This window comes from Lutra lutra, chromosome 1 (assembly GCF_902655055.1).
Source record: "Lutra lutra chromosome 1, mLutLut1.2, whole genome shotgun sequence".
NCBI classification, from domain to species: Eukaryota; Metazoa; Chordata; class Mammalia; order Carnivora; family Mustelidae; genus Lutra; species Lutra lutra.
The window spans coordinates 212138273-212150643 of NC_062278.1; the positions used below are offsets into that span (position 1 = coordinate 212138273).

General features: G+C 39.3%; 1 protein-coding gene across 1 annotated transcript; it reads left to right on the plus strand.

Moving 5' to 3' along the window:
• Window positions 1-2841: 2841 nt before the first annotated feature.
• On the plus strand, window positions 2842-3798 carry LOC125092176 (olfactory receptor 7A5-like). Its single transcript, XM_047716568.1, has one exon. It carries the CDS (start codon window positions 2866-2868, stop codon window positions 3796-3798), a length of 933 nt encoding a protein of 310 aa, XP_047572524.1. The 5' UTR covers window positions 2842-2865.
• Window positions 3799-12371: the final 8573 nt, after the last annotated feature.

The following is a 12371-nucleotide window of genomic DNA, read 5'->3' on the forward strand; positions in this document are numbered from 1 at the left end:
TAGCACCAGCACCATATCTACAATGAAGATTAGAGTACATAAATATACTTCCACAGGGATAAGATGTTTATAAAATTAAATCAAATAATCTCTATGAGATGCAAGCTCATATTATAGTACATAAAATGATCTAAACACATTTGTTTTAGTTATCTACAATTTTATGACAAAGGCCTAAGTCACAGCTCTTAATTTGTATAAAGTAAGAAATTCCTAATTGTAGCAGCAAATGTGTTTGAAGACAATGTGTGTAGTGGCCAAGGTTTATTAGCAGAAGAACACACTTCTTTGCCTTATGAAAAGAAGAATAGACCCTGTCTGGAGATACCAGCACTGGGTCCCCACCACAGGTCAATGCTTTGAAGATAAAAAGACCTAACCCAGGCAGGTTATTAGGTCTTAGACTTGTAGAAAATTACAACTTGGAGCTGGAGATAAGATGCCAGGAGATTCACACATCAGGAAGGGGGTTAAGTTAAAGGAAAGGGAGTAAAAGGAGTTTTTAAAAATTAGCAAAAACCGGACTCACTTGACCTTTAACCTGTCTTTTAGGAACTGAGATTCAGTAAGAAAATATTCTTTCAGTCCAGAGAACTTTTCCACTTGGGAATCATGTGTGTAGAGGCCCTTGTCACAAGAGGGAAGTGTGCCTAATGAGCAAATACAGGGAGCTGTATGTAAATACCTCCTCATCTCCAGTCCATCAGCTCAGGCAACCTTGGAAGGGAAGGACCATGCTTCAAGTTTCTTTGTTCCAAGTCCGAATTCTGGCTAGGAGCTGACACTTTAGTGCCTCCTGCTGTCTCCAATGAGGACAGAGCTTGACTCCCTATTATCTGCTGTCCAGGGTGGAATTCAGATTTCCACAAGGTGACCTTCCTGTCAGACACCCCAGCCAGGTGAGTCCAACACCCCAGTCATAATCCTCTGAATTTCAGTAAGATCTGAGAAAGGGGAATGATTTCATATTCTTCCAAAAAGATATCCCTTTATGCCATCATTTATTTAGCAATTCATTCTTTTCCAATGAAATGGAAATACAATTTTGCCATGTGGGAAACGTTTTTATACATTGAGACCTAATTACTGACTCATTTAACAAATAAAAACTGAGGATCTGCCACAGACCAGAACATTCTAGGAACACTATATGATATATTCTTTCATATCTAGGCTTTTTCCAATTTAGTTATTAATCCACACTGATATAATTGATGATTACTATTTTATATCCCATTCCAGCTCATTTTGGTTTTTCATACAAATTCGCCTGGGACAGTTGCTCTGAAACTACTCATTTTGCATTTTAATCTGGTTTTGTGATCACTTCATTTTTTTCATTCTCTAATTTTTCATATTCCCAGGTCTTTTTATATTAAGCACATATATTCATATAACTTGGTGGAAAAAAGCAAAAACAAAAGTGAACCAGAAAGGTGAAGTCCATGAACTTGTGAATCATGTCTCATAACAGTGAGGACAGCACAATGAAATAAATGTGTGTATGATATGATGCCCACAGACAGAATGATCTGAAGCAAGTTATTGAGTACAAGATAGAATTGTCATGGTGTGGTCTGGATTATAGGGCATGGTCTGTGGACCCCTTTGCATTTTGAATGAAATCCAGGTTGAGGATTAGAGTGGGGCCCTTGGGTTTGTCAAAAGAGATACCAATACTCAAAGCACACGAATATCAATGGAAAAATGCCTACATAAGAGAAGGGAGAAATGATCTAACCTCCTTTTCCTTTGGACCACATAGAAAAGAATTGGCCAAAACTCTCAGTCTGGTGGTGGATATTAAGGAGGGCATGTATTGTATGGAGCACTGGATGTAGTGCATAAACAATGAATCTTGGAACACTAAAAAATAAAAAAATAAAAAATATATGTTATATTTATAAATTAAAAAAGAATTGGCCAAATAATAATCCATAAGGTACAGGAAAAACAAGTCTTCTATGCTTGACATAAAAATGCCCAAATTTTGTATTATGAATACTTCTTTTTATTAAGTGTGGTTTATCCATTTGCTAAATTTGGGGGTGTACAATATAAATATATTATATATATGTGTATATATATATACATACATATCTATCTTATTATTTATATTTTTTTCCATAGGAGACTTAAGAATTGGCATTTTTGCAGTTTGTAGTGGAAAGTCCCTGATCTGGCCTACTTGCATTGGATCCATTCCTAGCATAATCAGGAGGTGAGGGCTGAGAAAGACAAGGGAATAACACAACCCAGGAGCCATGGTGTCTTGCATGTGTGTGACTTGTAGAGTGTAAGCAGTTCCCACAACAGGGTGCCAGTACTCAGAAACCCCAAAGTGACAAAATCCAGGGGCCAGAACTGAATCAAGAGAAGACCCTAAGAAAGGGATCAGGTTAATTTCATGGGTTGCCTTTGCAATATGATGGATACAATGGGAGCAGTGGAGAGGCAGTGTGGACATGGATGTCCCTGTGCCTTGAGGGTTCAGAGGTAACAGAGAGGCCAATTCCCTCCTCGGTATGTCTGATGGTGTCTGAATGCCCTAAATGCCCAAGAAAATATCTATTCATTCTGTTTTTTCCCCTGTTTTCTTTTTCTTCATACTACCTACCACCACCTGAAATGCTATTTAATTTTCTTATTTTTCAATGTATTCTTTCTCCATCATTGTACGACATGTACTTTTGTTCTTACCTCTCTATACTCCTTGCCTACACAATGCTTAAAACGTGGCATATATAAAAGTAAATTTATAGAATACAAAATTTTAAAAGTGGCATTTCAAAACTGAGAGTAATACAAGTTTGTGTGAAAATTAGTCATACTATTTGCTTCTGTCCTTGAAGTCACCTTCACCGCATGGAACCAGGAAATGTTACACAAATTTCAGAGTTTTGCCTTCTGGGACTGTCAGAGGACCCAGAACTGCAACCCCTCATATTTGGGCTTTTCCTCTCCATGTACCTGATCACTGTGTTTGGAAACCTGCTCATCATCCTGGTCGTCAGTTCAGACTCCCATTTCCACACCCCCATGTACTTCTTCCTCAACAACCTGTCCTTTGTAGACATCTGTTTTACCTCCACCACCATCCCCAAGATGCTGTGGAACATCCAGACTCAAAGCAAAGTCATAACCTATGCAGGCTGCCTCACGCAGATTTATTTTCTCATACTCTTTGCTGTGTCGGATGTCTTTCTCCTGGGCATGATGGCCTATGACCGGTTTGTGGCTATCTGTCATCCCCGGCACTACACGGTCATCATGAGCCCCCGGCTCTGTGGACTGCTGGTTCTGGTGTCCTGGATCATTTCTATCCTGAATTCTTTGTTACACAGTTTAATGATGTTGCAGCTGTCCTTTTGTACAAACTTCAAAATCCCACACTTTTTTTGTGAACTCAATCAGATGATCCAACTTGCCTGTTCTGATGCCTTACTTAATAACTTGGTAATGTTTTTTGCAGCTGTCCTGCTGGGTGGGGGTCCTTTCTCTGGGATCCTTTACTCTTATTTTAAGATTGTTTCCTCCATACATAGAATATCATCAGCTCTGGGCAGGTATAGAGCATTTTCCGCCTGTGCATCTCACCTCTCAGTTGTCTCCTTATTTTATTGCACTATGCTTGGTGTGTACCTTAGCTCTGCTGCTACCCAGAGCTCCCACTCAGGTGCAATAGCCTCAGTGATGTACACGGTAGTCACGCCCATGCTGAACCCCTTCATCTACAGCTTGAGGAACAAAGACATAAAGAGGGCTCTGAAAAGAATAATTGGGGTTCCAGTGATGTAAGGGCCAATCATCCTGGGGCTAAAGAAGTGCCCATGATTGCACGGTTCACACCGTCAGAGCCAGGAACTGCCATCATTTGATCCAACTGGGAAATAGAATCAGCTCCTTCTATTTATTTCCTGGAATTTCCATTTGTTTGAATTCAACTTCTCCATACATTTAAGATTCTGCCCTGATAAATGGTTTTTCCCTTTGTTCATATCTTACTTTTTCAAAGTTTTTTCCAGCCCTGACCAAAAATATTTGGAAATTCCCATTTATGTCATGGGGTACCATGGATTTCTTAAAAATACTTAACTGAAGAGACTGTCTTTTTTCCACTGTATATGGAGCATAGAGTTGAGGGTCCATATCTGGGCTCTCTACTCTGTTCCACTGGTCTATGTGTCTGTTTTTATGCCAGTACCATGCTGTCTTGGTGATCACAGCTTTGTAGTAAAGCTTGAAATCAGGCAATGTAATGCCCCCAGTTTTATTTTTGTTTTTCAACATTTCCTTAGTGATTCGGGGTCTCTTCTGATTCCATACAAATTTCTGGATTATTTGCTCCAGCTCTTTGAAAAATGCTGGTGGAAGTTTGATTGGAATGGCATTAAAAGCATAGATTGCTCTAGGCAGTAGAGACATTTTAACAATGTTTATTCTTCCGATCCAAGAGCATGGAATGGTCTTCCATCTTTTTGTGTCTTCTTCAATTTCTTTCATGAGTGTTCTGTAGTTCCACGAGTACAGTTCCTTTACCTCTTTGTTTAGGTTTATTCCCAGGTATCTTATGGTTCCTGGTGCTATAAAATGGAATCGATTCTCTAATTTCCCTTTCTGTATTTTCATTGTTAGTATAAAAGAGAGCCACTGATTTCTGTACATTGACTTTGTATCCTGCCATGTTGCTGAATTGTTGTATGAGTTCTAGTAGTTTGGGGGTGGAGTCTTTTGGGTTTTCCATATAAAGAATCTTCGAAGAGAGAGTTTGACTTCTTCATTGCCAATTTGGATACCTTTTATTTCTCTTTGTTGTCTGATTGCTGTTGCTAGGACATCTAATACTATGTTGAACAAGAGTGGTGAGAGTGGGCATCCTTGTCATGTTCCTGATCTCAATGGGAAGGCTGCAAGCTTTTTCCCATTGAGGATGATATTTGCTGTGGGTCTTTCCTAGATAGATTTGATGAAGTTCAGGAATGTTCCCTCTATCCCTATACTTTGAAGCATTTTAACCAGGAATGGATGCTGGATTTTGTCAAATGCTTTTTCTGCATCAATTGAGAAGACCACGTGGTTCTTCTCTCTTCTCTTATTAATTTGTTCTATCACATTGATTGATTTGCGAATGTTGAACCATCCTTGTAGCCCAGGGATGAATCCCACCTGGTCATGGTGGATAATCTTTTTCTTTCAACAAATGGTGCTGGGAAAACTGGACAGCTATATGTAGAAGAATGAAACTCGACCATTCTCTTACACCGTACACAAAGATAAACTCAAAATGGATAAAAGACCTCAACGTGAGACAGGAATCCATCAGAATCCTGGAGGAGAACATAGGCAGTAACCTCTTTGATATCAGCTACAGCAACTTCTTTCAAGATATGTCGCCAAAGGCAAAGGAAACAAAAGCTAAGATGAACTTTTGGGACTTCATCAAGATCAAAAGCTTCTGCACAGCAAAGGAAACAGTCAAGAAAACAAAGAGGCAACCCACGGAATGGGAGAAGATATTTGCAAATGACAGTACAGACAAAAGGTTGATATCCGGGATATAAAGAACTTCTCAAACTCAATACACACAAAACAGACAATCATATAAAAAATGGGCAGAAGATATGAACAGACACTTCTCCAATGAAGACTTACAAATGGCTATCAGACACATGAAAAAATGTTCATCATCACTAGTCATCAGGGAGATTCAAATTAAAACCACATTGAGATACCACCTTACACCACTTAGAATGGCCAGAATTAGCAAGACAGGAAACAACGTGTTTTGGAGAGGATGTGGAGAAAGGGGAACCCTCTTACACTGTTGGTGTGAATGCAAGTTGGTGCAGACACTTTGGAGAACAGTGTGGACATTCCTCAAGTAATTAAAAATAGGGGCTTCTGGGTGGCTCACTGGGTTAAAGACCTCTGCCTTTGGCTTGGGTCATGATCCCAGGGTCCTGGGATTGAGCCCTGCATCAGGCTCTCTGCTCAGCAGGGAGCCTGCTTCCCTTCCTCTCTCTGCCTGCCCCTCTGCCTACTTGTGATCTCTCTCTGTCAAATAAATAAATAAAATCTTAAAAAAATAAATTAAAAATAGAGCTTCCCTATGACTGTGCAATTGCACTACTGGGTATTTACCCCAAAGATACAGATGGAGTAAAAAGAAGGGCCTTCTGTACCCCAATGTTTATAGCAGCAATGGCCCCAGTCGCCAAACTGTGGAAAGAACCAAGATGCCCTTCAATGAATGAATGGATAAGGAAGATGTGGCCCATATACATTATGGAGTATTATGCCTCCATCAGAAAGGATGAATCCCCAACTTTTGTAGCAACATGGACGGGACTGGAAGAGATTATGCTGAGTGAAATAAGTCAAGCAGAGAGAGTCAATTATCATATGGTTTCACTTATTTGTGGAACATAACAAATAGCATGGAGGACAAAGGAAGATGGAGAGGAGAAGGTAGTTGGGGGAAATTGGAAGGGGGAGGTGAACCATGAGAGACTATGGACTCTGAAAAACAATCCGAGGGTTTTGAAGGGGGGGGGGTGGGAGGTTGGGGGAACCAGGCGGTGGGTGTTGGAAAGGGCACGGATTGCATGGAGCACTGGGTGTGGTGCAAAAAAAAGGATACTGTTAAGCTGAAAAGAAATAAAATAAAAAAGAATACTTAACTGAAATATTTATAAAGCTTTAAATATTTAGAAGGCTTTAAGAGCACAAAGAAAAAAATAATTCTTGCTTACATCTTTATTTTGTATTTCTACTCTAATACTCCCATAGAATTAAAGTTTTCCTCCAAATATAATACATGTAAAATTTTGTTTCATTTTTGTAAATTCCACTATTATTTTTTAAATGTCAAAAATGTATAACTCAAATACCACTAAAATTCTACCCACCGTGAATAATTTTTTTACAACAAATGATAAGATAGGAGTAGAAAAAAAAAGAATACTTCCTAATTGGAGTGCCTGGGTGGCTCAGTTACTTAACCATCTTCCCTCAGCTTGCATCATGATCTCAGGGTCTGGGATCGAGCCCCACGTAGAACTCCACGTCAGTCTTCCTGTTTGGTTTGAACCTGCTTTTCTCTCTCCTTTGCCACTCCCCCTACTGGTGCTCTATATGTGTATCTATCTATCATCTCTATATCTCATAAATAAATAAGTGAATAAATAAATAAAAATATTTTTAAGAGAATACTTTCTCCTCAAAGAACATATATGATCCCAAGTAATTTTCTCCTATTTCACAAAAGAATAGTCATGAGTCATATTATTCATGTAGAAAAAAATTACTTTGATAACTAAGGCCCTTTATATAATTTTATAATAAAGGAAAGTATGAGATCCAAGTTTTTCTCTCTTGGATACATCAATACTTTTATATCACTGCCTTCCCTGCTCATACTGACAATATAGACAAATGTATAGTTTGTCTTATATATAGTCACTGAGTTCCAGTCTCCTTATTGGGATCATGTTCTCCCAACTATCTGTGTCCACCATGCCTACCACAGTGATGGGCAAAATGATTACCAATTACATGTTTCCAAGTGGAGTCTACACAGAAACACATATTAGAATAAACAGATTAACTTCATATGAACTTTAAGCCAGGGAAGATCTCTTTTTTTTAAACATATAATGTATTATTTACCCCAGGGGTATAAGTCTGTGAATCATTAGGCTTACACAGTTCACAGAATTCACCATAGTACATACCCTCCTATATATATATATATAGTATATATACCACATATATATACCACATATATATATATATATACATATATATATATGTATATATATGTATACATATGCCACATCTTCTTTATCCATTCCTCTGTTGATGGACATCTAGGTTCTTTCCATAGTTTGGCTCTTGTGGACATTGCTGCTATAAACATTCAGGTGCACATGCCTCTTTAGATCACTACATTTATATCTTTAGGGTAAATACCCAGTAGTGCAGTTACTGTGTCATGGGGTAGCTCTATCTTCAACTTTTTGAGGAAACTCAATACTGTTTTCCAGAGTGGCTGCACCAGCCTGCATTCCCACCAAAAGTGTAGGAGGAGTCCCTTCTCTCTGCATCCTCGCCAAGATCTGTCTTTTCCTGACTTGTTAATTTTAGCCATTCTGACTGTGCGAGGTGGCATCTCACTGTGGTTTTGATTTGTATTTCCCTGATGCTCAGTGATGTTGAACACTTTTTCATGTGTCTGTTGGCTTGGCTCATTTTTAATAGTTTTGTTTGTTTTCTTACTGTTGAGTTTGTATGCTTTGGATAACAGTCCAAAGTCAGATATTTCCTTTGCAAATATGTTCTCCCATGTTGTGGTTAGTACTATTATTTTCCTGGCAGTATCTTTTGTAGAACAACATTTTTAATTTTAATGGATTATCAAATTTTAAATGGATTATTAAGACATGGTTCATGTGGGAGAAGACAAGATGGCAGAGAAGTAGGAGGCGCTGTTTCAGTCAGTCCCCCAAAGTGAGCTAATTATCTACCAAAGAACTCTGATCACCCATGAAATCAGCCTGATATTAGAATTATATGCTTCTGGATCTCTACGGGGGCAGAAGACACCAGTGGACAGGTAAAGTGGAGTGGGAACATTGGACAGATATCAGAAGATAAACAAAAGGGGGAGGAAGCCACCAGTAGTGACCCATTAGAAAGTAATACCCCAATACGAGATTGTCCTGTGATTGGGGACCAGCATTATCTTGGAGTCAGGTTGAAAGCACTCAAAAAGAGCAAAAGATCTTAAGGAGAAACTGGTGGAATTGGGAGGTTAAGGACAGGGACTTAAGCCCATGGACCCAGATGGCTACCACCAGCAGGGAACCAGAGAGAGGAGTGAAAAAGCCAGGTCTTGGTCCCTGAGACGCTCGTGCACCTGAGAGCATCTGGGTGGTGGTGACCATGAGGGAGTCTGGTGGGGACGCCAGCTGGCACTCTCTAGAACCACAGCCTTTTGTGCTCTGCACATGCACTGTGTGGACAGGTTCTGAGTTGCACTACACACCCTCCTGAGAGAAGTCCATGCAGGAGCTAGCTGGTGCTCTCTAGGACCGGGAGATTCTGAACACTCTCAGCCTGGGCCAGAGCAAAAATCTCAGTGTGCTATCTCTGGTTTGGACATCTCTGGCAGTCTGGACCTGCCCAGACAGCCATGGCTAGTATTTCTCATGGTTTTGGGTACAGCGAGAGTTCCTGTGACCCCAGAGACTGTGACTGGGGAAGTGCTCTGCCAGTGGCAGAGGGGAAACTTATGTGCTCTGGAGCATCCAACAAACTGAGGCTTCTCTTTGAGATGGAGGTCTGGGTGCAGTTTGCCTCCCTCTAAACCTCCAAAGAACTGTCAAAAGCCACCAAGGGGAGAACAAACAAACAAACAAACAAACAAACCAACCAACCTCCAGAGAACAAAAGCACGAAAAATCGGTTTCCTCAGAGCCCAGCCCCTTGATGGGAGTAGAAGGACTCAACTCTAGCAAGACTCCTTGAAAAACCATGCGGTAGGCCCCTTCCCCAGAAAGCCAGCCTAAAAAACCAAACCAAACCAAACCAAACCAAACCAAACCAAAACAAACAAACAAACAAACAAACAAACAAACAAAAAAACAGGAGGACAACCACCACTACTTCATAGATATAACATTAATTTTTAATTCGTATCCACTATTCTGGTTCTTTTTATTTTTTTATATAACTTTTTAACCTATTTACCATCACAATGAGATGTTCAGTACATCAAATTCCATAATAAGCTTTTAACCTGAACTTTTTTGATACATATACCTGTTTTGCTTTTCTATTTTTATTTTTATTTTCTTTTAATATTTATATAGAGTTAAGCTTCAAGGCAATCCCCTTTTCCCAATCAATGCTACCCCTATATGTAAACCAGGTTTAATCCCCCTTTATCTCAGGAAAGTTGAGTCCTTTAACAAAGATATCAAGATACATCCAGGAAGAATCAAAATAACCTACTTTGCACACAAAATTTAAAATCATCCTCCTATCTTTTTCTTCTGTCAGTGTTTCTGTGTATTTGTTTTTGTTCTGGTAGTATATAAATCTTACACTTGGGGTCCATTTTGGCTGGGTTCTTTTTATTTATTTATTTATTATTCTTGTCATCTACTTTTGTCAGTCTTTTTGTTTGTTTTTGTTTGTATACTTTATAAATCTTACCTTTGGGGCCCATTCGGGCTGGGCCTTCTCTTTTGTTTTTTTCTCCCCCCCCTTTTTTTTCTTTTTTATTTCTTTTTGGTGAGGACTTTGATTGCTCAGAAGCATTCCAGAGTGCACATTGCCTGCACTACAGTTGGTACATTCAGCTTCCCTTCAGTCATCTCTCACCCAAATGACTAGGAGGAGGAGGAGCGCCCAACAGAGGAAAAATTCAGAGACAGGGGCCTCTCCATCAGAGCTATTGGATATGGACATAAACAATATGTTGGAAAGGGAATTCAGGCTAACAATTATCCAGGAAATAGCTAGGTTGGAGAAAGCCTTTGATGAGAAAATGGAATTGATTAGGGCAGAAGTGAAAGCCACCAGGGATGACGTTAACAGTGCTCTCAATGAGTTCCAATCTAATCTAAATTCTCTAAAAGCTAGGGTAACTGAGGCAAAAGATAGAATTAGTGATCTGGAGAACAAACAGATAGAGGAAAAGGATGAAGAGGAAGTTTGGAACAAACAGCTTAGAAGCCATGAAAACAGAATTAGGGAAATAAATGATGCCATGAAACATTCCAACATCAGAGTTATTGGAATCCCTGAGAGGGAGGAGAAAGAAAGAAGACTAGAGGATATAGTTGAAAATTTTCCATGAAAATTCTAATGGAACCACTGCTTGTGTACTAGAGGCAGAAAGGTCTTTCCCCAAGTTCACACAATCTAGAAAGACCTCGAGACATCTGATTGTGAAAATGATGAATCATAATTGTAGACAGGAGCTCTTGAAAGCAGCTAGGGGAAAGAGATTCCTTACATACAGAGGAAAGCCCCTCAGAATAATGTCAGACCTGTCCACAGAAACCTGGCAAGCCAGAAAGGGTTGGCAAGATGTATTCAGGGCACTAAATGAGAAGAACATGCAGCCAAGAATACTTTATCCAGCAAGACTGACATTCAAAAGGGATGGAGAGATAAAGCGCTTCCAAGACCAGCGAGGTTTAAAAGAGTATGTGACCATAAAGCCAGCACTGCAATAATATTAAGGGGGGTTCTATAAAAGAGGAAAAAACCCAAGAATGTCACTGATCAGAAATATATGGAGACAATCTATAAAAGCAAAGACTTAACAGGTAACACGATGTCAATAAAAACGAGAATCTCAGTAATCACTCTCAATGTTAATGGCCTAAATGCGCCCATAAAATGGCACAGGGTTCCAGATTGGATAAAATGACAGGACCCATCCATATGTTGTCTACAAGAGACCCATTTTGAACCTAAGGATACATTCAGACTGGAAGTGAGGGGATGGAGAAGCATCTTTCATGCCAATAGGCCTCAAAAGAAGACTCAGGTAGCGATTCTCACAACAGATAAATTAGATTTTAACTAGAGACTTTAGTCAGAGATACAGAAAGACACTACATCATTCTTAAAAGGACTATCCATCAAGATGATCTAACAATTGTAAATATTTATGCCGCCAAATTAGGAGCAGCCAATTACATAAAAAAACTATTAATCAAGATAAAGAGTCATACTGATATGAATACATTAAAGGTAGGAGATCTTAACATGCCATTCTCAGTAATAGACAGATCATCGAAGCAGAAAATCAATAAAGAAACAAGATCATTGAATGACACATTGGACCAGATGGACCTCATAGATATATACAGAACATTCCACCCTAAAACAACAGAATACTCATTCTTCTCAAGTGCACATGGAACCTTCTCCAGAAAAGACCACATACTGGGTCACAAATCAGGACTCAACCAATACCAAAAGACTGAGATGATTCCCTGCATATTCTCAGATCACAATGCCTTGAAACTGGAGCTAAATCACAAGGAAAAGTTCCGAAGGAACTCAAACACCTGGAAGCTAAAGACCACCTTGCTTAAGAATGCTTGGATCAACCAGGATATAAAAGAAGAACTGAAACAATTCATGGAAACCAATGAAAATGAAGACACTTCGGTTCAAAACCTATGGGATAGAGCAAAGGCAGTCCTAAGGGGGAAATACATAGCCATCCAAGCCTACCTCAAAAAAATTGAAAAATCCAGATAACACCAGCTGTCTCTACACCTTAAAGAACTGAGAATTAAAGATAAAGATAAATTAAATTAGAATTAAAGATAAAGAATAGATATATA